At 42.0% G+C, this 25,759-nt stretch overlaps 1 protein-coding gene across 4 annotated transcripts in view; it reads left to right on the top strand.

Moving 5' to 3' along the window:
- AFF3 (AF4/FMR2 family member 3) overlaps window positions 1–25,759 on the top strand; it is a 306,895-nt gene that overhangs the window by 273,323 nt on the left and 7,813 nt on the right. For 3 of the 4 annotated variants that reach the window (XM_048494122.1, XM_048494121.1, XM_048494124.1), the window contains 5 exons: window positions 5,686–5,887; window positions 7,032–7,180; window positions 12,112–12,175; window positions 14,596–14,732; window positions 17,492–17,563. In XM_048494122.1, coding sequence (XP_048350079.1) covers window positions 5,686–5,887; window positions 7,032–7,180; window positions 12,112–12,175; window positions 14,596–14,732; window positions 17,492–17,563 — 624 coding nt within the window. The remainder of the gene's footprint in view (window positions 1–5,685; window positions 5,888–7,031; window positions 7,181–12,111; window positions 12,176–14,595; window positions 14,733–17,491; window positions 17,564–25,759) is intronic. The other variant, XM_048494123.1, reaches the window with a different exon arrangement.

Genomic DNA, 25,759 nt, shown 5'->3' with positions numbered 1-25,759 from the left:
TCCCAGGCACGCACCCGGGCGTCCTCACGACGGGTCATCAAAAGGCGCCCTTTGCAAGAGTGCCAGGGATGCCGCATGCTGAGGGGGCGCAACAGCGGCAGCTTCGGGGCGGCTGCGCTATCACCGCCCCTCTCTTGGGGAGTGCCGGGGGACCCCGCGCTACTCTCCTCAAGTAGCGCGGGGCTTAAGGTAAGTGGGGAAAGGCCCTTTGATATCCTTTTTGAGATGTGGTGACCAGAACTGAACACAGTACTCCAAGTGCGGTCGCACCACTGCTTTATATAAGGGCATGACAATCCTTGCAGTTTTATGATCAACTCCTTTCCTAATTATCCCCAGCATAGAGTTTGCCTTTTTCACAGCTGCCATGCATTGAGTTGACATTCCCATGGAACTATCAACTAAGATGCCCAAATCCCTTTCCTGGTCTGAGACTGATAGCACTGACCCCTGTAGCATGTATGTGAAGTTTGGATTCTTTGCCCCTATGTGCATCACTTTACATTTTGCTACATTGAACTGCATTTGCCATTTCTTAGCCCATTCACTTAATTTATCAAGGTCCGCTTGGAGGTCTTCGCAACTCTTTGCAATTCTCACCATCCTACATAATTTGGTATCATCTGCAAACTTGGCCACCACGCTACCCTCCCCTACTTCCAGGTCATTTATGAATAGGTTAAAGAGCACTGTTCCCAAAACTGATCCTTGGGGGACACCACTCCATTGTGAGAACTTCCCATTTATACCCACCCTTTGCTTCCTGTTCCTGAACCAGTTTTAATCCACAGGAGGACTTCCCCACTTATTCCTTGATTGCTGAGTTTTCTCAATAGTCTCTGATGAGGAACTTTGTCAAAAGCCTTTTGGAAATCCAAGTAGACAATGTCCACTGGTTCCCCCTTATCCACATGCCCGTTTACATCCTCAAAGAACTCTAGTAAGTTTGTCAGGCAGGACTTGCCTCTGCAAAAGCCATGCTGACTCTTCCTCAGCAGGTCTTGCTTTTCTACATGTTTTATAATGTTATCTTAATGATAGATTCTACTAATTTACCAGGAATAGATGTCAAACTGACTGGCCTGTAATTTCCTGGATCCCCCTTAGATCCTTTCTTAAAGATTGTTGTGACATTGGCCATCTTCCAGTCTTCAGGGATAGAGGCTGATTTCAGGGATAAATTGCATATTAAAGTGAGAAGATCAGCAATTTCATGCTTGAGCTCTTTAAGAACTCTTGGATGAATGCAATCTGGGCCAGGGGATTTGGTAGAATTTAGTTTATCAATGGCTTCCAGGACTTCTTCCTTGTCTACCACTATCGTCGCTAGTTTTTGATACCTTCCACCCAATGCACTGGTTTTTACTTTTAGAGGAGTTTAACACATAACTTCAGTTTTTACATTTTAAAAAATGTATTTGTTTTCAGATTTTTTTGTAATGCTGAATGTTTCTCCAGATTTGTAGGAATATCTACCATATCGCTGTATGGCCTCATTGTGTAGATTGTTTTGACCTGCACAATGATGTTGTGTTAGAAAGTAGATATGATATAACATTACCATCAGTTTACATGATACACTGTGTAGTAACTTAGCGCTGACAGTACTGTGCCTCGAGGAGCTTACGATTTAAATTTGTTGTGGGAGGCATGAAGGAAGATGGCAGAGGAAGTATGACCAAGACAGGCACAAGGATAATGTGATGATAGAACAGTTACATACAAAATTGAAATGTCAATAGACTCCTTCACAGACAGATGTAGTAATTACCACACAGTATGCCAACTTGTAGGCTCTTCTGTTTGTTCAGGATGAAGACTTGTTCTTAAGGCTTTGTTTAATTTTGTTTATTTATTTTTAAATAGTTCTGTCCCACTCTTCCAATAGTTCAGGGTGGCTTATCAGATTTGAGAATGGATTTGCAATAGAAATAATTCCATGATTCTTGGGGCTGACAGGCCTCCCACTGGAGCAAGGGACCTCCCTCCAGCTGTAGACCTTTCCCCTTCCACTCCAAATGGCAGCAAGAGAAAAAATATGTAAAAAGTCAGCACAGCCATATCACTTCCGTGAAAAAAAAAAAGCAGCGTAGGATCGTTTTATGAATTGCTGGAAACTCCTCAAGTGACTTCCAAGTTTTTCCCAAAAGTAATACAAAGGTGCACAGGTTGTGGTGACCCTCCTTCCATGTCCCTGCCCCTGAACCTTGCTAGGCGCAACCTACCAATTCTAACAGTTATATAAGTGAGATGGTAGACTATGTTTATCAAAAAAATAGGGGGGGGGGGGGGTAGAAAAAAACAGCCCGCCAGTAAAGCTGCAAAAAGGACCAAGGAATAATATCAACCAAAATCTCTCTCAGATAGAACTAGTCTGCTGGCCTTCCTAAAGGCTGAAAAATATGAGGTGTTCCTCATCCACTTGAGAGGCCTATTCTACACAGTGAGGGCAACAACTGCCCTCATTGCTTGCTGTGACAAGGGCATCAACAGAAAGAAGTTAACTGTATAAAGCTGGCACACATGCATATGGATAGCCATGTTTCTAAGCTCTAGGGTTGGCATGCCAGTAGAGTTTGCTATAAATGTCTATTGCCAGAAACATTAGTCTCCTAAAGATACCCTGAAAGTTTGGTGCTGCTAGCTTAATAATTGCACCCCTGACAGCAGGCACCCCCAAATTTCCCCAGATTCTCCTTTTAAATCCACCCCCTTCGGCATGGATTTAAAGGAAGAATGTGAAGTCCCCAGTTTAAACATTGAAAGTGATGCTGTTTCAGGGTGGGGGATAATCCACCCCCAAACAGCATCACTTTCAATGTTGTTTTAACTGGGGACCCCAGATTCTCCCTCTAAGGCAGATTTAAAAGGAGAATCTGGGCTCCCTAGTTTAAACACCATTGAAAGTGATGCTGTTTGAGGGTAGATTCCAGCATCACAGCGGCCGCCCATGGGGGGGGGACTCAGATTTTGCACCGGGATCCATTTTCCCCAGCTACGCCTCTGCCAGGAGGGGAGGGCAGAAGGGACTGCCGTCTGCTGGCTGGGAGCCCAGCTGTGGTGGGGGGCAGGCAGGGCAGGGGAGTTTGCCATCCCTGGGCTCAGAGAGCTGCTTTTATAAGCACTGAGGCAGGGGACAGGTCTTGGGGAGGAGTGGGCATGCCCCCCATGCCACCCACCCCATAAAAATTCTATATCTACATCACTGGTCTCCACATTATTTGTCGAGATACCACAGACAAATACAGTGTGTGAGGAGACAGCGGGGGTTTTCTCCTGGCTGCCTGGAAGGCTCACCTTTTTTTTTTTTACTGTAACGGAGGCATGCGCAGCTCATGGGTAGAGAGGAAGCTTTCTTAATGCTGCATGCGCTTGTGGAGAGGGCTTTTGCATGCAAATGTTCTTGTGGAGAGAGGGGAACGTTTTCCTGCTCTGAAAGGATACTGCTTACTTCTCCTTATGCCCCTTCAACAAAAAGGGAATGTGGTGTGCAAATTCAAAATTCAATTGCGGGGAAGGACAAGTCATTCCTCACCCTCTCTCTTTTTCACTATTCTGAGGTTTGGATCCTCCCTGCTGCCCATCATTTGCTGAAGTTCCTCGGGGACGTTTGCTGTGCGGCCATCGCAGCTGGTCACCTTTTCAGTGATTAAAGTACATGAATGGACTCATCTTCTCCTGCTGATTACATCAACATGTCATTTCTCATTTTTTCAATTTTTGGAGAAGTAGCTTTGAAGCTACAAAGACTTGACATGATAATTCATGTTGATTCTCATTTTGAGTCTTCATAGCTTTGAAGGCATGTCATTGAAAATTTTAAAAACAAGAAAACTATACATTGCCAAAATCAGCTGGAAAAGCTGAGTTCAATCATGTACTTTATTGACTAAAAAGCTGGGTAGCCACAATGCTGGATAGCCACAATGTCTGCAGAGCATTTGCTAAAGGGATCTTTAGCAAATGGCAGGTGGCACAGATTAGTCAGGTGACAGAAAATGACCAGCAGAAGAAAATGAAATTAGAAAGCTTGTAAGTTGGGCTGGAAAAATAAAACACTTCCTTGTTCTGCACAAGCAAGGAAAAATGTCCTGACCCCATCTTGGGGGGAAAAGATTGCTAGTTTAGCATTTTCTTTAAAAAAAAACAGGTTGTGAAGAAATAGAACATCCTGAAGACCTTTTGGGGAAAAGCTGTGTGAACGTCCTGCTCAAAAATGTTTCTTTTAAAATAAGTCAGACATCTTATTCATGCTGTACAGAAAGGACCGTTGAAAGGTGCTGGTGTTGAGCCAGAAGAACACACTCCACAGTGGTGGACTAACTTGAAAACACAGCACAACAGAAGCAAGGCTTAGGATTCAAACTAATGACTTTAGACTAATGTAGCTGTGTGTAAGTTTGGCTCAGTAAAAGAGGTTAAACTGGATCAGAGCTCTAGGTCTAAGTTATCTCTTTTCTTTCTACAGTGGCTTTGTATGATAAGAATAGTAACTGCTAAACTTTGCAATAGGACTTATAAGTAATAATTACATGCAGTAAAATGCCAATAATTGAACTATTCGTATCACAGAGAAACCTTGGTACTTTAGAACATGCAGTGCATATTTTTCTGTTTTACTTTTTATTATCCTTTTGGCCTTTGTCATCTACACTAGCATATATCTCTTTCTCCTCTGGACCTGAACCCAATTAATTTAACAGTGTTCTGAAATGCTGGTGACCAAATTCATAGACTCCAGCCACCTACAGACTCATGTGGTTTTATTGCAGTAGCTTATAAAATGTCACCTATGAAGGTAAAGTAGAGCTCCATAATCTAAATTTACTATTAAGAACTTCATCTGTATTTTCCAACTGGCTTTTAAAAAGATAGCGAGCAATGCCCAATTTATCACTTTTTATTATAAGTATTTAGATTGATATTAACCACAATATTACAGTATGTCTAGAAGGAAAGGTGAAAAAATGTGAGCCAGGGCGTTTTCCCCACAGACTATATATTCTGGGATAAGGAGATGAAACATCCTGGTTCGGCCATGACTTCCGCTTAGCTTCCAGGCCTAAATCAGGCCCACCACACAAGTTTTCCCTTACCCAGCAGCTTTCAAAAAACGATAAAATTGGCTGTTCTTTTGAAAAAGCCCGAGCCGATCCTGCTCCCATGCAAACACTGCAGGAGATGGACCGGTTTATATTTCCTGCCTCGTCGCCTGCTCTCCCTGCCCCACAGCTACATCCAATCAGAACATCAGAAAAATGGGGATGTTTGTGCATGCACAGGAATCTACAAACATATGTAAATGTATGTAAACATATGCAAACGTATGTAAACTACGTAAATGTTCATGTGGAAAATGAAAATAAATCAGGAGCTCATTCCTAATTCTCTGGAGTTCTTCCTCCCAGCCTGAACGCGCTGTCGGGGCAGCTGTGCAAAGGGAGAAAGTGAGATACAAACAACCCGGTATGTTTGATCCCAGTTTTCCCTCGGGATATTATGTCCGTGGGGAAAATGTCCAGTTTTGAAAACAAGCCTTGCTATAATACTGTTTCTAGATGCATAAAATAGCCAACATCGTTCCTGCTGCCAGTAAGTTGAAATGGATAATAATATAGAATTCAGAATATAGTATTTATTTTTTCAGACTTTATGACCCCCAATTATTGAAATTTCCATCTGCAGCTTGGCAATACCAGTAAATAAAAATGAGAAAATACTTCAGTCATCTGTCTCACCCCTCTGTGATACATCAAAACACAAATTCTCCAGCGATGATTTAACTTCTTCTAACAGACTGAATGGCGGAGATCTATTATCTTCCTTATCCTCCAGCAAAAAACACAAGAGTGAGATCCAGTCCCACCTACACCCTGGAGATTTCAGTGTAAGTGTGAACCCATCATCGAAAGAGAAACTGGCTGTGGTGTTGTGCGCCCATTTAACTCCCTTGAAACTGACAAATAGTACATCAATGCTTGTAACCTTAATCTGTGAGCAAAAGGATTGTACAGATGCATCCAACCATTTTTCCTGTCTATCCATATCAGTAGTTTTCCCTTGTACCATGCCTCTATTTAAATACGAAGGGAACTTTAAAAATACAGATTAGCCTTTCAGGGAAAACAATCAATCTGCCATGTTCTTGGATCAGATCTGATTACAGCTGTAACACTTAGCCAATTGATGTTGCCTTATTCTATTAAATCATACACTTGATTAATCAGATGGAAAATGTATTGAAATAACTAAACAAGTACTTTTTGTATCAAAGGCAGAAGAATGTTACCATCTCAGAAAAGGGCTTTTCCCTCCTCTCACACACAGAAAGGAATACCTCTTCTGTGAAGGTGGCTGCTCTGGCATATATTTAATCCATATGTATATGGATTATTTAGAAGCAAGAAGTATGGTGTTTTCTTCAGCACTGTTGTTTTTATTTAAATGTAGGTTTAAACAGCCAAATATAATTTAGGGGGCAATCCTAAACAGATCTACTTAGTTCAGTGGGACTTACTCACAGGAGAGTATCTTTAGGATTGCATCCATGACTGTCAAGCAGAAGAAGCAAGTGACCTGTTGAACTTAGACCTGTAGCTAGGGTTAGCAGGTCTGGGTTGGGAGATATCTGGAGATTTTGGGGTAAAGCCTGGGGAGGGGAGGGGAGGGATCTCAGCAGGATATATCGCCATAAAGTCAACCCTTTAAATCAGCCATTTTCTCCAGGAGAGCTGATCATCTGGAGAGCAATTGTAATAATGGGAGATTTCCAGGTGCCACCTGAAGGTTCACAAGCCTATCTGTAGGCCTTTGGATTGTAATTATGTTTAGGTACTTGCTTTTCTTAGCTACTTTTGCCTAACTTATGAATAGACAAAGGTAGTAATCCTTTGTCATAGGTTCACATGATTTGATTTATGAGATTTATGTCATAGGTTCACATGATTTGATTTATGAGATGAAAATCATAACATGGGTTGTGTCCTTTAGACAGAAAATTACCATTTGCATTGATAACTTCTTCCTAACAGTCTTATTTATTGATGGTCCAGAAAACAGTGCACATCAATTCAGAACATGGTGTTCTCTACAACAAGACACAGTGCCAAAAAGAACCCTGGTCTCCTCCACCCAGTTCACACAAAGATTGCAGAAGAACAAAGCTCAGCTGTAACAATGGGTGAGTACAGATTAGCACCAGACATTTAACCAGGGGAGTTGGGAGGAGTGGGAGCCCCAGGTGCAACTCACATGGGTCGCGGGGGGGCACGTTTAGCTACTGGTCCCACCTTCCCTGAGTGAGGAGTTGGGGTTCACTTGGTCCCTGCCCACTTGCCAGCTACAGTCTGCATGTCTTTGAAGGGAAAACTATATGTTGCTGGAATCAGCAAGACGAGCTGAGTACAGCTATGTACTTTTCAGGCTGAAAAGGCTCCCAGCATCAGAGCATGTAGAGCAAACGCCCCAGGAAAACCTTCATGAAGGCTTCCAGAGGCTGTCTTGTGGAAAAAGCTGTATGGAGTTCCTCCCCAAGACGCCTTTTTTTTAATGTCCTCAGGAAGTCTTATTTGGTCTGTGCAGAATAGACCATGATCAGGTTTTAGAAAAAAAAGTGTTCCTTAGAAGATTAATTGTGGATTTGCCCTAGCTAGGGACCTGCAGGGAAATACAAAGGTATGGAAACAATTTGGAAGTTCTGCCTAAAAATTTCCGCTTCCAGAATTCCTTGTTGCTAGCAACTTGAGAAGGCATGTATTCTCTCTCCCTGCCCCCCACCCACACACATCTACTGGCTCTGAACTGCTGTAAACTTTGCTGTGCTCTTGAAGCATTTTCAGTCTTCATCAGGATTTGGGGTGGGAGGGTTGTTTTTTTGGGGGAAAGGGGGCTTGGTTATCATATGTGGGGAAGACTATAAGAATATATATATACAGCCTGGTGAAGATGTGGGGTAGTCCTGTTGCAGATTTTGTGACTGTCATTGGAGCCTATTAGGAGTGGTTGCTTTTTTCATGGATTTCAAAACATCAAACCTACGGCCAGTACAAAAGCAGCCATTTGTTACTTTAAATAATAATATTGCTGTCACTGTTAGGAACTTAGGTCAGTCTTCCCTGAAATGAATAGAGCTTGCTTCCAAGCACACATGGCTTAGATATGACTATAAATCTCTTTATGGGGTTACATTTGTATATACAACAGCACCAAAAGAAAAAGAAGTACGGCCTCAGGGAAGCTTGGGTACCGCAACTGTCCCTAAAAAATGGATATGAAAATCCCAAATATATTCAAATAATCTTCTGTTTTACAAAAGTCTCTGAAGCAATGCATAGATAAATATACAAATTTAGTAAGAATTATATATTAGTGTGAGATATATGTCACTATGGTATTATGAGCTCCCTTAGCTAAAGACACATTTAGAGTCCTTTTTTCTTCTGGCTTTAAGGTAGTTGCCATCTCATTAATTCATAGATGAAGTCAATTGTTTACATGACAGTCATGGCACCAATAAAAGAAAGTAGCTACTTCTTAATTAATATAGCTACTTCTTAATTAATATAAAGTTTAATATTATTAACAACTCTGTTAAACAGATTAGACTGTAAATCTCTTTGTTGTGTAGGGTCTTTCTGATGTTACATTTGTAATTACACTATCAATGCTGGGTAAGGTTGGATCTTCACATATATATAGAATCCCCATAAAAGCTGGATGGAATGAGCTATGTTTTTGTTTTCAAAAACATTACAAATAATTGTGCACTGTGTAGCAGAATGCTGAAACTTATGCCTACAATTCAGTGAGAGAATAATAGTGCTTATAGAAATGTTCAGTGTAGATCATTGTTTTGCTGTGGAAGGAACGTGATGGCAGCTCACTGTTCACAATTTGTTATTTTATATTATAATTAGTAACAGACCTAGACAGCTTGTGACCAAATGAAACCAAATGCAGTTCAACAGCAAATGTCCTGTTATTAAGCACTAGACAGGTCACCTCTTTTTTTTTTCAGTGCCATAGAGGCAGCATAACTTAGAGTACTGGTTTCAGTGCGTCTGGAAGAGTGTGACTACTTAGCATTTCACTGTGAGAAGGTAAAATCAAAGGGTGTGTGGCTAGGAATATATATGAAATCCTAACGTTCAGGATGACACGACCCTTATTTATAATTCATAGTGGACCAGAGGTGTAGCTGAGCCAGAGTGCACCCAGTGTGCACTCTGAGCCCCCCCCCTTCGTGAAACAGGGCAGGCTGGAGAGGCAGCCTGTTCCCTTCAGGTTGAAAATGGCTTGGTGGGAACTATACTTCCCATGAGAGCCGGGGGCTCACAAGGTCTCCTGGGAAGTGTAGTTCCCGCCAGACCGTTTTCAGCTGAAAGGAACAGGCCACTTCTCCAGCCTGCCCTGTTTCACAAAGGTAAGTGGGGGGCAGGAGGGGGGTGCTGTGGGGCAGGCTCTGTGGGGGGCGGGAGCAATCCCCCCCCGGTGCGGACCCAGTTCAACACGCATCCCCCGGTCCCCTGGTAGCTCCGCCTCTGTAGTGGACTACCCTTTCAGCAAGGAGCAAGCTGAAGCAAACACCAGTGGTGCTAGCTGCTATGGGCAACCAATAGCCACCCCAAGTTCCCAGATAAAGGTTCTCTCTACTCCACCCAGAAACAATCCAAGTGTCATATGTGATGCATTGAGTATGATTTGGGCCCCTAGAATTTTGGCCCATGGTTCTCTTTCTTGGCAGGCACGCGTTCTAACTTCACAATCTGTCCCGACTGATGACTTTGAAGAAAGTGTATTATTTCATTTCATACATTCATGTACATCACTTGCTCTCTTATTCTGTATGTATCCCTTCTCCCTTCCCCTCTTCCTCCCCCTCCCCACAGAGTGGGTGAGCCACAACCAAATGATGGACCCCCTTCCCTCTCCCTCCCCTTCCCTCTAGGGTGGGTGGGCCATGACCAGATGATGAGTCTCCTTCCCCTTACAGCTGAATGTAAGCATTAGCACTGTTGAACCACATTGTGTTTGAGTTAATGTTGGGTGATATGAAAGTTCTGTCTGTCTTGATTAACCTGTGATAGTAGAGTCATATGTGAAGAACCAACTGATTAAGGCCCCAGCAACTGATTAAGGCCCCTCTAAACCTTCCACTAAGGCTTAGTGCAGTCATAGGGAGGGGGCTAAACCACTCAGGAGGCAGCGTGTCCCTGGCACCTTCATAAATACCACTTAAATGGCATAGGGGTCATTTACACTGCCACAGAGGCTCTTACGTTGGCAGATCACATAGAACAATATCTGGGCACCAGTGAACCATAGCATGGTGCTCCTCAGTGTAGGAGCTTACACCCACACCAAAGGGGGCATTCCCAGGATGGGACTTGCTTTTGTTGGCTTCTTGAGCCATTTTGGCCTGGGAATGCCCCCAGTTGCTGTCATAGACTTACGCCAGCAAAATCAGTGGAGCAGCCCTTTGAGCTGCATAGGCCCTTTTCACCAGGGAAGGGGCAGCATTGCTTTTGCCTTGCTATCTGAGACACAGCAAGCCTCTTTGAAGACGGTGCAGCGGTGCCATGGCTGCACCATTCCCAGTCATGACACAACTAACTCCCCACACACAACATACTAGTATTTCACTGCCAGTCTTCTCACATATTGGGGTATTGACTGAATCAGTAGGAAAAAAAAATCAGTGTTATGTTTTAATATGCAGAGTGTTGTGTATTGTGAATGGTTTTATTTTATTTTGCTAATTCTTTAATTAAAAAAATTATCCAGATATGCATTTCTCTATATTTATTGTCAACAGGTTTGTGAGGTTTATTGAATATTTATTTGTTTTTCAATGAATCCTCATGAATGGTATATGACAGTGAGATAATAAATTGACAAAAAATGGTGTAAATTGATACAAGAAGACAACAGGTGAAAATAGTTTACGTGAAGTTAACAATTAGAAATGTTATATTGAGATTTAAGCTGTGACATAGTCAATAAATACTGTACTGTTTGTTCCAGAGTATATTTATTTGCCTGCATACATTGATGTATCTAATTTTTTTACTGCATGAATTTACATTGATGTTGCATTAATCCACATAATCTATAACAAATTGCATTCAGTAGAAATACTAGAACAAGTTCAGTTAGAAAGAACTTATTTGAACAGAGCTGTCATTGCCCTCTTGTATGCGCCTATGTAATATAACAAGTAGTAGAAATGGTTTATTTTTTGCTGGTGAAACAAGGTTTTAGGGAAATGGGTGGCAATACAGCTGAAAGTACTTTTTTATGGCTAGGCTATAAATTTTTTGATAATTTCAGCCACGATTAACCTCAGACATTGTGCTGAGATTGATATAGCCATTAAAGTGAATACAGAATTTTAGGGTATTTTTTGGAGAGATTGTTCATTGTTTATAGTCTTATCTGACATTTATCATATTAATTAGAAACAATCATGACCATATGATTCCACCTGCCCATCCCCAGCCTTGGTGACAGATCTTAATTATACTAGACAAATGAAAAAAAATCCTACTGTGTATTATATTTTATTTAACATTTATTCTGAAAAGCTATATATAATTGTGATCAAACAGTTTAAAGAGTCACACTGGAGAGGACTCATAAAACGGATGTCTTAATGTGTTGCAAGAGGTGTTAAATTGTTGTTTCTTGAAATCAGAAGATGTTTTTTGGAGATTAAAAATTTGATCCTATAACCTAGCATGACCTATTACTTAGCAGAATAGACTTAAACTGCCTTGTTTATTAATGGTATAACTGCCTTTCCAGAGGCTTCTTGCTAAATTTGTGATGCAGCAGAAGAGATGGAAAGTCAGCCTGCCTCTAATCTATACTTCCACAGTCATTTCCAGCAGGCATCTTCAAAGCTCCAATGAAGCAGCGGGCTTAGAAGGATGCAACTCTGTTTAGGATTGCACTGTGAATATTTGTTTCTGATCCTCAATCAAAACACGTGCATGTTAACTGCATATGCTTGTTTAAGTATAAAGCACTAAGGACTTACCCACTTGTTAACCACTAAAAAGCATTATACACATCTGATTGTTTCAAACAGTTTCTTATGGTTTTCTCTTCTAGGCCGCACAATGTAGATTACTTTATGCAGGAAGCTAAAAGGAAGAAGCATAAAGCAGATGCAATGGTGAGAAAATATGACTTTCAGCTAAATTATTTCATATTATTTGTATAATACCACTTACCTATCTGGCAAATTTAACTAATATTAATCTTAAATTCTTTATAAATGTTAACCATCATTGTTTAAAGTAAAATTTTAAAAAATAGTCAGTTTTTATATAATTTGAAATAAATTACTGTTTGTATAAGCATGGGGCCCCAGACCTGTTTGCAGGTCCAGGGGGAGGGGGGCAGGAAAGGAGGAAGGGTGGCTTTCCCGATGTGTGTGAGCTGCCCACGCAATGTTTGGCTGGATAGGGAGGGTGGCAGCTGGTTCTGGCCACTCAATCCTTCTTCTGGGCTGAGCAACTTTCTTAGGGACTGGAGACCTTCCCAGCATGGCCGCCAACCTGCTTCCAGCCTGGTAAGCCAATCCAGTGCTACCTGGAAGGCCCACGGGGCAGGGACCTTGCAGGCACCACTGCTCTTATTGGGCCTCATTCAGCCCCATGTTTTCTCCCACTCCACCCTCCCTTTCTTTAGTTCTTTTGGGGCACTGTGTTTGCATGATGTGTTCATTTTTGTCACAACTGTATTGCCAGTAGCAGCATGGAACTGGAGTCTTTTGGTGGGGGAAAGCAGCTTATGTGCCCCTTTCAGTTCACTTCAGGGAGCCCCTTAAGGGATTTTGGGGTGACATGCCCAGCTTGGGGGCTGTCAGGAGCACCCTCGCCTCAAGTCGCAAGGAGACTACTGAGTAGAACCCAGCCAATTGCCATCCCAGATGTCCCCCCTCCTGGCTGGCTAGGTATGGGCAGAGGGGAGATATCAGCAGACAAGTGGGGTCGCCTAATATTTATCAGCCAATGTATTGTGCTAAGACCCTGACAGCTCCTTTTTTCAATGAAGCTGTGGCCATTTCTCTCCAGCTGAGGTATTTGTTTGGTTACTCTGTGTGAATGTGGCTCTGCCTCCCCATTCTTTAATCCCTCCCTTAATTGCCAGGCCTGCAATTAGCTGTTAGTGAAATCTATGTATTCCCAAACCCATATAACTTGCCAGACACTACTATACTCCATACACTACAGACCCTGTGCCCCCGCACTCTCCCATTTTGCCACCATCTGCTGCTTATTTACTACACCTACATTTGTCTAGTTTGAAAAGTATGCCAAATCTTAATCCCAGAGTGATTTTACAAAAAGAATTTTGGCTGTAAAGTAATTAAGATTGTTATTTTTAGTATCAGTGAAAAGTTTATTTAAGGCTTACATAAATTCATTTACAGGAAGAACTAAACATGTTTTCATGCCTTCCTAAAATCTTTTGTCCAAGATTGCTGTGTTCTTTCTTTCCCCCTTTCTTTCTCTCTGTTCCTTGCTGCTCCTGAAAGCATGGACCAGATGTAACCAGAGATTTTTGCCATTACACAATTTTTACTCAAGTTGCCTGAAAAATCTCAAAAGCATGCACTCTGTCAGATCTCTGCCATTGTATTGACATTCACGGTTAAAATATTTCCACATTTCTAACATTGTCTTTTCCTGTACACAAGACCTAAATAATGTTGCCAAACACTGTAGCAGAAAAGAATAACTATAGATAAAATTTAAGGGCCTTGGTGTTGGAACTATCTTTGTTCTGAACTTTGGGTGAAAGCTTTTCATACAGTGTCTACATCATACTTTTCTTGATTATTGCCTACTATGCAAAAAAAGTATACATTGCACAATAAGGCCCCTTCTGCACAGCAAATGTATAACAGGTTGCAGTCAGGATAAAGTAACCAATTTTCCTGTTTTCGCGTTCATGTCCATCTATGCAGACAGCGATTGGAGCCTACGGAAACAATCCAAATTGCTGTCGTGACTTTACACGGAGACGCGTTTCTTTTTAAAAAATTATTTACTTCCCACAGATGCGTAGCTGTGCAGGCATACACAAATGAACCCCCACAGCCATGCTGAGGTCTCACAATATGACTGTCTGCACCTGAATAGCTACCCATATGTAAGCTGCAAAAAAATTTTTAAAAGGAAAATGGAGGCAAATAAAGTGCCTCCTGTCTGGCCATTTACTCACCAGCAGCTGCAACCAGGGATTTTTGAAAAGACTCGCTAGTAGTGCTATTCTCAAAAAATCCGGTTTGGTGGAAATAGCACTGGGCAGACTCAGATGTGCTCTGCTAGAGGCTACACTTACCTTTGCATGCATTTTTGTTTGCTTTAAACCCTGTTGTATTTTTTTGTTCTTCCTCTGTATCTCAGTCTTTGGTAAGCACCACTATTTATATTATTTCCTCTTCATAGGCATAGGGTTTTCCCCACAGCAATAGCTAAAAATGTTTGCATGCACCCAGCTAAGATACAAACAACTTTTTTCCTCTAAAAATATTGTTTAGTGATTGTTGGGCTTTCCTTTCTTTGTCTGCAATTTGTCTACCAGGTGGAGAAATTTGGCAAGGCCTTTAATTATGCGGAAGCTGCATTATCATTCATTGAATGTGGAAATGCTATGGAACAAGGGCCCATGGAGTCAAAATCTCCTTTCACAATGTACTCTGAAACTGTTGAACTCATCAGGTAAGAGTCTGGGGAATATGCTGGGCACTGCTTGGATCTTATGTCCATGTATTGGGACCTATTAAACTAAGGACAGTGATTGCCAGTAGACAAAACATGATTACTCATAGAGTATGCTTCTGTCAAACACATATTTGAATGCCTGTAAACATGGACAGAAGTTACAATTATAGAATTTTAAGTTGATCATCTATGATAGTACAGTGGAATCTCGGTTTTCATTGCCTTCAGTTTTCATCGGTTTCGGTTTTCATCGATTTTTTCAGTGAAAAATTTGTCTCGGTCTTCATCGATTTGCCTCGGTTTTCATCAATTTGCAGTAAGGTGCAGGGGTTTGTGGAGAAAAATCACCCGGACAAAGCTGTTGCTGGCCATGTCTGCCACTTGTTTAATGACAGTGTCTTCCCCCATTTCAGACAAATCTTAAAGAGGCGTCAGAAACAGACCTCTTTGGACAGCTTTCTGGTGCGACATTGGTCCACTGGTTCTGAAGCTGGTTCTAGTGTGATTGATTGTTACTGTTTTCAGCATTAAACACTATATTCACCAAAAAATGTGTTTTGGGTATGTTTTTGGGAGTGCCTAGAACGGATTAATTGGATTTACATTGATTCCTATGGAGAGGTTTGCCCCGGTTTTCATCGGTTTCGGTTTTCATCGATTCTTTTCAGACGGATTACCAACAAAAACCCGAGGATCCACTGTATAATGACAGGGACTTTAAATTGCTAGGTCCCATCTATCCCCTGTCCAAATCTGGATAGGCAAGCTAGTCCGACCTTGTCCGATCTCAGAAGCTAAGAAGGGTCTAGTATGTGGATGGGAGACCATCAAGGAAACCAAGAGCCACTTCACAGAGACAGACAAAAGCAAACTACCTCTATTAGTCTCTTGCCTTGAAACCCTACAAGTCACCATAAATTGACTGTGACTTGATGGCACTTTCCACCACTACCAATCCATCATAAAAAATCCCAGATTTGTTGAAAAATCTGAAATCTAAGCAACATTGAGGAGTTAACCCCTCCTCCAAATAACAGAAATAGCAGCTGTGCTTTTTAAAAATCAATGCCCTCTGAGTTTTCCATGGCCATTGTGGGGGTTGCTATGAAGCCTATTGTCAGTCTTCAACCCTTGGTTTGATCAGTAAGAGGCAGCAGGAGAACTCTTTCCAGTTCTATTTTGGCCTCCAAGTTCACCACTACTCTTCCCTCATGCCCTAGAAAAAGGACCCATTGGGACCAAGTCCAGTAACAACCACCAGGTAAATTGCTGCCATTCAAAATGAGCAATTCATCTCTGTGTGGCAGTGATTACCAGAGGACTTGATGCCACTCAACTCACCCAGGGCCAGTGGCATGCTCCATGCAACTTGCCAAACTTGGCCAGGCTTGACCATGGCCACCATACAATTCGCCTAAGCAACTTGCAACTGTACAACTTTTGCAACTTTGACAGATTGTTCCCAAGAAGAGGCTGGTAGGAGGAGGGGAAGGAAAGAAAAGTCAATATCGTATCAGAGTAGGATCTAGGACAGTGGTGGTGAACCTTTGGCACTCCAGATGTTGTGGACTACAATTCCCATCAGCCCCTGCCAGCATGGCCAATTGGTCATGCTGGAAGGGGTTGATGGGAATTGTAGTCCATAACATCTGGAGTGCCAAAGGTTTGCCACCACGGATCTAGGATATCCAGGTTCAAATCCCCACTCTGCTATTGAAGCTCTGCTATTGAAGGTTCAAATCCCCACTCTGCTATTGAAGCTCATTGGGTCAACTAGGACCTGCCTGTCATCCTCACAGCCTCATCTACCTCCCAGGATTACAATTGTGTTGATAAGATGGAGAAGATGATCATGATGTATGCTGCTTTGGTTCCCCATTGGGGAGAAACGAGAGAGATAAATGAAGTAAATAAATGATAAATAAAGCTGAAGAATGCTGGGCTAAAAAGGTTGGTGAGTGTGAAGGAGAGAAGAAAGCTGAGAAATGGGAGGGAAGAAGAGATGGGGATTTCCAGGAGGACAAAAAGAGGAAACAGTGTAGGGAAGGGGATGCAGGATGAAATGAAATAATTCCTGCAGGTCCTTTCAAGTTTCCCCCTTGTAAAGTGTCTAAAAAGAGCTCCATATAATTCACATTAATTCAAACCAAAAATCATGTATCTGCATCCATACTCCATAATCAGTGGTGGCTCAACATGGGATGCCCCTGAGTCTGCCCCCAATCCATGGCCCTACCTCTTCTATTCTCTCTTCTAGTACCCCATGCATCCTGAAACACAGCACAGTGAGCTGTGTATGCATAATAAAGCTTCCCAAATTCATGAGGCTTCATGTCTCATGAAGAGCAAGGTGGAAAAGAGGAAATCCAGTAAACAAGTCATTACTTTTATTTATTTTGGTAACTGGACTAGAATTTGGAGACCTGGCCAAGGCTTGGTGGTAGAATAAAGAAAGAAGTGGTACAATTTTGCTAAAAATTCAATACAAACAGAAAAGTCAAAAATAGTATAATTATCTTCTATGGGAAGACAGTCTACACAGTACTGAAATGCTTTCTAAAAGCATTACTGTACAGGAATTATGCTGGGCAGGTAGCCAGATGTTAGAGTGGCAGTGTTAAAAGCATTACCAGAGGGGAGGCAAAAAAGAGTAAATGTGATAATAAAGGCGAAGAGATGTGATGATCTAAATCTTCAGCTATCCGACACGCAATTGAGGAACCTTATTTGCTATCCTTTCTCTTCTTCCTTTGCAGGTATGCTGTGAGGCTAAAAACCCATTCAGGTCCTAGTGCTACTTCAGAGGAAAAACAGTTAGCAGCATTATGGTTAGTAAATCAATAATTATTCAAAACATGTCTGTTGCTCAGAAATTTAATTCTTAAAGCAAGTGTTTCCTGCTCTGAAAAGTTCCAGCTCCCACTGTTCTGCTTTTTGGTGTGTGTTACTGTTTCAAATAATATGTATTCTGTTTGTCTAAATAAGTGCTTCATGCACATTGAGTGTCATAGCGTTGCTACAGTTCTTCCGTGTAATTAATTTTAGCTGCCTGCTGATTTCTGTTTTTATTACTGATACACCTTAACTGTAACAGTGTCAAAGCAATTTCGTCTCTGCGTACCATTTTAGGTTCAATCATTATGTGGTGTGCTTCTGTTAAATTAAAGTCTTGTATTTTGCTAATGAAATAACTTTAGGCAACTCTTTGAACTGAGATTTCCAGATCCGTGTATTTAATTAGGTTTAAGGCTGCTGCTGTAAAAGGGAGAAAGGTTTTATGAAAATTATAAATACGTGTTTCCTGAGTTTCAGTGAGCACAACAGCGAAGCATGGTATTCCACAGTCACCATACTATACCAGCTTTCTTCCAGCTAAGTGGTGCCCAGAAGGAAGTGCTTCTGAAGAGCCCAGGAAGTTTATCTTTGTATTTCTACAGACTACCCATGTCAAAATAGTTCCATCCATGATAGCAAGATGCTTGGTTTGGAACCTCCTAAGATTATTTGGAACCTGCTAATGTTTTGCTGCGAGACTAAGCCCCTGTTGCAGACATTTTGTGATTGGTCTTGCCATCCCATGGCAGCCATGTTGCTGCAGCACCCACTGCCATTTCCCACATTACAGAAGTGCCTGAAGGCTCACTAATGCTGGGGTCCCCTAAACTAGAGCTATGGAGTTTTGCAATGGCAGGTGAGATCGTGTGTATCCTTCAGTCTCATTATTATTGTTTAGCCTTTGAGAGTGAAAAGAATTATGGTTGCGGATAGTGTTACAGAAATTAATGCTTCATGCTTATCTGTTGCATTAATTATCTTAAATGTCCAGTGACGAGTAAGTTGGGAGGTGCGCCCATGCCATTCTGAGCCAAGGAGCTGGTGCATTATATGCCCTGCATCACCCTTGTGGCTCGCCATCAGGCAGTGCTTATTAGGGTTGCCAACATGGATGTAGGTAAGGGGGGGTTCTCGGGTTTGAACCCCCCCATTCATGTCCGAAGCTCCGCCCCTCCGTTTGTGGGTTTTTAAAACATTTTAGTGCTTTTTAGGTTTTTGGCCTGCAGGGATGCATTGTTTGGGCTAGCAGCACCAAACTTTCAGAGATTGTTTGGGGGACTCTCCTGATGATAATACCCGGGTTTGGTGAGGTTTGGTTCAGGGGGTCCAAAGTTATGGACTCCCAAAGGGGGTGCCCCCATCCTCCATTGTTTCCAATGGGAGCTAATAGAAGATGGGGGCTACACATTTGAGGGTCCATAACTTTGGACCCACTGAACCAAACTTCACCAAACCTGGGATGTACTATCAGGAGAGTCTCTTATTGATACCACCCAGGCTTTGTGAAGTTTGATTCATGGAGTCCAAAGCTATGGACTCCCAAAGGGGGTGCCCCATCCCCCATTGTTTCCAATGGGAGCTAATAGGAGATGGGGCTACACCTTTGAGGGTCCATAACTTTGGACCCCCTGAACCAAACTTCAACAAACCTGGGTGGTATCATTAGGAGAGACTCCTAAAGATACCCTAAAAGTTTGGTGCTTCTAGCTTAACAATTGCACCCCTGACAGCAGGCACCCCCCAAATTTCACCAGATTCTCCTTTTAAATCCACCCCCTTCGGCATGGATTTAAAGGGAGAATCTGAGGTCCTCAGTTTAGAAGAAGAAGAAGAGTTTGGATTTATATTCCCCCTTTCTCTCCTGTAGGAGACTCAAAGGGGCTTACAATCTCCTTGCCCTTGCTCCCTCACAACAAACACCCTGTGAGCTGGGTGGGGCTGAGAGAGCTCCAAAAAGCTGTGACTAGCCCAAGGTCACCCAGCTGACTTGTGTGGGAGTGCACAGGCTAATCTGAATTCCCCAGATAAGCCTCCACAGCTCAAGTGGCAGAGCAGGGAATCAAACACGGTTCCTCCAGATTTTAGAATGCACCTGCTCTTACCCACTACGCCACATTGAAAGTGATGCTGTTTCAGGGTGGGGGATAATCCACCCCAAAACAGCATCACTTTCAATGTTGTTTAACTAGGGACCCCAGATTCTCCCTTTAAGGTGGATTTAAAAGGCAAATTTGGGCTCTCTAGTTTAAACACCATTGAAAGTGATGCTGTTTGGGGATGGATTCCAGCATCACAGCAGCTGCCCGGGACGGGGGACAAAACTCAGATTTTGCACCAGGCTCCATTTTCCCTCTATGCCTCTGCCCAGAGGGGAGGGGCAGGGGGTGCAGGGCAGGGGAGTCTGCCATCCCCGACCTTGGAGAGCTGCTTTTATAAGCGCTAGGCCAGGGGCGGGGCTTGGGGAGGCATGTCCATGCCCTAGGAGCGGGTGGGGGTGTGGCCCCACCCCCGAACCCCCCCATAAAAAATCTATACCTACGTCCCTGGTTGCCAATCTCCCATTACTAAAGTAATTGCCTGGCAACAGAGGTCAGTTCACCTGGAGAAAATGGCTGCTCTAAAAAATGGAGTCTATGGCTCTGTACCTCATTGAAGCCCCTCTCCTCCCTAAACCCCTCCCTACTCTGGGCTCACCCCCCAAATCTCCAGATACTTCCTAACCCAGAGCTGGCAACTCTACTGCTTGTTGAATGTTAGTCATTTTTCAACTGGGGCTAAGAGAACCCAATTGACACTTATCTGTCTGTTAATTATATATAATGAGGCAAGCTGATTCACTTTTTTCCACAGGGGTGTCAATGTGAAAACATGGCCAAGTAATTAAAAAATCCTGCTTTGTGGAAGTGTGGCCCATTGTCCTGTTCAAAGTCACTTATTTATTATTAGGCTTGTATACCGCCCTCCCCCAGAGGGCTCAGGGCAGTTCACAGCATACATATACAACACAAATAAAGATGGATAAAGTCGGTATGTTTAGTCCCGGTTCTTTTTAAAAAGCAGTGTTCAATTATGACATTTCATTATAAAACAACAACAGATGGCATCCTTGTACGAGCAAAAAAGGGAAAAATACAGATGTATAATGCAGATAAATTGTATAATGTACATAAAATAATGAATATAAAATGCAGATGTATAATCCAGATAAATTGTGCTAAGGAACCATTTGCATACTTTACATTAGAATTAATTAATAAATAAATGTACAGAACCATTTTAAAGGGAAATATACTAATAAGTCTGTATACTGTTACTAAAATTAGTTTTTATACTAAATCTTCTATTGCTCTCTAACGTAGTCATACACACTTTTCCTGCCAAATCTGGCTTTTCTGAAGGTTACAAACACAACACTCCCATCCAACAAAAGCTTAAACTGAAATGTCATTGGCCAAACATTCACATACACAAAGCAATCCCAGTAGGTTGACACTGTAAATATTGTGCAATGGACAGTGTAGCAAATATTAGCTACATTTTCATCCCTAGCAGAGCTGTAAATATCCATTTTATGATCTCTTTCTTCTGTAACTGTGGATTTCATCATTGGAAAATGTAGCTCATAGGGAGTTTTTCAGACTACAAGCCATTCGGTTAAATAGCACCAATAAGCAAAATTCTGTTTTGAAAACTTCAAGTCTGCAGAGAATGTTGTAGTATAAATTGAAGTGTCTAATTCTCTGAGTAGCAAGTATGTTAGTGGCAGATTTATTTATTTATTTTGCTAAACTCTTACTGGTGGCCAAACTAAACATTCTGGCAGCCCACGGGTCAAGCCTGTGGGTGTTGATGCCATTTCAGAATTCAGCCATTTAAAATGCAGCAAGGGCCCAATCCTGATCAGACCCTCAGCACAGGAAGCCATGGCTGTTTTGGAACATGAAAAGGCGTGGCAGGGGGAAATGAGATCATCCAATCCCACTGTGCCATGGGCCTTTGCAGCATTTTTAAATGGCTGAATTCATCTCTAAAATGGTGTTGGTGTCCATGTGTCAGACCCAAAGACACCATAATGTCTGGTTTGGTGCTGAGATGAACCATACTGGTGGATGTAACTTTCATGTTCATTGCAGTCACAACAGTTTATAAATAACAGTGGTTTCTGAATGTTTCCATCAGACAGAGTTTGCATAATAATTCTTATAAAAAATGACAAAGCTCTTGCATGAGTATCGCCTTCAGCATTTAGAATTTCAGTTTCCCTTCTTGCTAAAGGAGACAAGATATAAATGGGGAAGGAAAACATTGCTTTCTGACATCCATTCTGTAATACTCCAAAAGGACTGTTCATTAATCTCGTATCCCACATCGCATAAAATCTGGACAGAGGTTTTATTTTCCAACAACATTGGGCCTGGCTGGACTTAATGGCTGCCTCTGTTTATTAAGCCATTTCTACTCCACTTTTTCATCCTATATAGGATCCCCAGGGCCACTTACAACAACAACAAAAATTAAAGCAATAAAACAGGTTAATATACTTAACCAGCAGAAGAGCAAGTTACAGCGTGAGCAGGGAAAAATCAGTCATCAGACCAATACAATAAATAAGCCACCAAGAAAATCAAAGCTATCTCTGCAAATGTGAGCTCCCAAAAAATGTGAGCTCCTTAATCTTCAGCAGCCATCAAAACACTGATAAAGAGGGGAGCAGATGAACCTCGTGGCACAATTTTCCAAAGCTGTCACATCCTTTTCTTGTGGCCACCCACTTTAGATAGTGCAGGTACGTAGAGAAAGTCTTCTGGCTGTTGTGGGTTTTCCAGGCTGTAGGGCTGTGGTCTGGTAGTTTTAACTCCTAACATTTCACCTGCATCTATGGCTGGTATCTTCAGAGGCATGTGGAAATGGGAGAATTCAATTATCCCAATATTCGCTGGAAGTCCAATTCTGCCAAGACTATAAGGTCCAACAAATTCCTCAGTTCTCTTGCAGACAGTTTCATTTTCCAGAAGGTAGAAGAAGCAACTGGGGGTCAGCTATTTTAGAACTGATCCTAATCAACAGCGACCACCTCATTAATGGAGTGGAAGAAGTGAGATCCCTAGGTGGGAGTGACTGTGTTCTCCTAGACTTTGTTATACAGTGGAAAGGGGAAGCCAAGCATGGTCAGACACGCATTCTAAACTTTAAGACAGCTGATTTCAGTAAACTTAGGTCCATTCTGCACAGGCCAAGAAACGGGGGTGTAGGATGCTATATAACCTGTTCAGGTGGGAACTTCACACAGTCCTGTCCCCCAAATGAGTCTCCCCTGTTTTATTTTCCCTAACCCAGATTTTTTAAAAATAGCTAAGCAGGCGGTTCTTTTTAAAAAATGCCAGGTTGGAGCTGCTCCCGAGCGAACGGCCAGGCAGGGTGTGCTTTATTCCCCCCCCACCCTTCCACCTAGTCCTCCACAGTGATGGAGAAGCCATCCACCACTGCCTTGTTCCCTTTTTTAAATTTTGTGACTTGCAGCTGCATAGCTACACAGGCGCAACCGGTCATACTGTGGGACATCGCATCAGTATGGCTGTGGGAGTTCCTTTCAGCCTGCCTGTGTAGCTATGCATGTGTTGCAGGACAATTTTTAAAAAGAGCAGCATCTCCATGCGAAGGCGTAACAGCAACCCGGATTGTTTCCGTGGCCTCCAATCACTGCCTGCGTGGAACGCATATGAATGGGAAAACAGGAAAATGGGTTCCTTTATCACAACTGTAACTTGTTGTACATTTGCTATGTGAAAGGGGTCTCAGGGAACTACTGGGTGTGATCCTGTGGTCACAAATACTCAAAAAGAAGGGAGTGCACGATGGATGGGAGTTTCTTAAAAGTGAGATCTTGAAGGCACAATTTCAAACAGTTCCAGTCAGGAGGAAAAGTGGGAGGTGTCTAAAGAAACCAGAATGTATGCCTAATTTTTTTTCCACAGAGCTAAGATTTAAAAGGAACATGTACAAGAATTGAAAAAGGGGGAAATCACCGAAGAGGAATTCAGACTGATCGCCACACTTGTGGAGAAAAAGTCAGAAAAGCTAAAGCACAGAATGAGTTCAGGGCTTTTTGGTTAGGTCTGTAGCAAAAGGAAGAACAGAGTGGAGAGAAACATATCTTCCTGTGACAGGCCTCTGAAGATGACAGCCATAGATGGAGGGCAAAATGTTAGGAGCTAAAATTACCTCACCACAGCTACACAGCTACACAACCAGTTGATTCTGGCCATGAAAGCCTTCAACAATACAAAGTCCTCTGACTCCAGAGTTCAAGTCAATCTATTTTAGAGAAGGTGATTTTGAGAAAGTTTCTGGTCTGAATTGTGACAGTTTTGATCTGTCTGAAACCCTCTAGTGGCTTAGAGCCAGACTGGCAACCAGTTCAGAGAACGTAAAATGGGAGACACATGCTCCTGGCATCTTCCTATGCTATCTGGCAGCTTCCTTCTGTGCCCTATTCAGAATCATAGAATAGTCTGAGTGGTTTTCTTCACCCTGAATTTAGTGCAAATTGACATGAAAGAAGAACTCCCGGTCAAGGTACTGCATAACGATGGAGTGCAAAAAAAGATCATTTGAACCTTTTCAGCAAATGAGTGAACTCACTTCTGTGCATTGCGTATTAGAAAGAAAAATAAGATGATATAATTGGAGGATTGTCAAATAGAATATTATTGACATAAGCTGAATAGGAAAAGATGGAAGTTACAGCCTTGCCTGACACAATAGAAATAAAATCTAACTTTCTGTCAGTCCGTTTTACACACAAGACTATAAAGAGCCTCGATAAGGAATTCCACAAGCATATTTGCACATCTGGAGAAACATCTGCATTGTGCTTCTCATTCTAATAAGGAACACTATTCAAAAAAGGATGCCCTCTGCTTCTTTAAACAAAACTCTGATGGCCTTTATTCTCTGTTCATTTTAAAATATACTTAAAATGTATGTTAAAGCTTTCAAGCAAACACTGTAGAGTAATGTGCAAAATATAATTTACTTGTCATGGTGGCAAAAAATAAATCAGCAGGGATTTCTCAGCACACTAAAACTGGGAAATGGTTCAAACTCTCTTTTTTAATCAGACTGACTATTTGAGGGAAATGGAACTTGTATGTTGGGGGAAGGGGTATGTAAATAATTCTGCAGAGAAAAAGTACATTAGTGAGTGGGATTTAATCCAAATGCAAAAAAAAGTGCCTTTGCATCTGTTTAAGGAGAAAGGTCAAACAGAGGGAAGCGGGAGGAGGACTCATTCTTACAGCACTAAAAAGCAACTCTAATTCACTGGCTGTCAGACAGCAGATGAGTTGCTTTCATTTGCATAGTCACTGTACCTGGGAAGGTTACAGGATGAGAATTATGAGGGCTCTAAACTCTATTGTGCTGTCTGGCTCCATACAGAGCAAAGGCATCTTGCCAGAGAACCAAGCGTCACTTTTTCATCTCCTAAGCAGTGACTGCCCTCTAGTGGAGCAATGCAGGGATTCAAATCACCTAAGTAAAATTGCCTAAGGAAAATAAAATAGGTATCTCAATAGATATCTCAAACCAAACTAATCTTAAGCATATCTGTGTTCAGTTTTGGTTTTGATGGTATCGTTAAATTGGCCTTCCTTAGAGTATTCTTGGGATACAGGCAGCCAGAGGTCAAGTTCTGAAAAAACATCTGATGAAACCAAAAAAAGTTTTGATTCTAAATTAAGCAATCCTTCCGTTTCTGTTAATAGAGCTTAAAAGGTGGGGAGGGGTGTTCAGAGCACTTATTCATTTCTAGAGACCAGACACAGAAGTATGAATGTTCTGCCATTCTGACAGAAACACTGTGACGAGAGGCATAGAGTATAATTTAACCATCGCCATATCAGCCAGTTGAGGTTAGAGTTCCGTTAGGATTAAGAAATGACAGTTAGAAAACAACAGTTAGAGTGGAGGGAAGAAATGATAGTTAGCAGGCCCAGTTTTTAAAAGAGTTATAATAGATCTCTGACTGGCTGGAAAACAATTACTGTATTCTCAGCTAAGGGTAGTAGAGAAAATTTTAATTATTTGTAGTAGTTAAGCAAGTTATGTATCAGTCCTGCCTGGATGCCGTCTTTGCCAAGTGTTATTGAAGAACATTTTCACTCCAATGAAGTCATGCTGTAAAACAT

The sequence above is a fragment of the Sphaerodactylus townsendi genome, linkage group LG04 (assembly GCF_021028975.2).
Source record: "Sphaerodactylus townsendi isolate TG3544 linkage group LG04, MPM_Stown_v2.3, whole genome shotgun sequence".
In the NCBI taxonomy this organism is placed as follows: Eukaryota; Metazoa; Chordata; class Lepidosauria; order Squamata; family Sphaerodactylidae; genus Sphaerodactylus; species Sphaerodactylus townsendi.
This window is presented reverse-complemented; position numbering and strand designations above follow the sequence as displayed.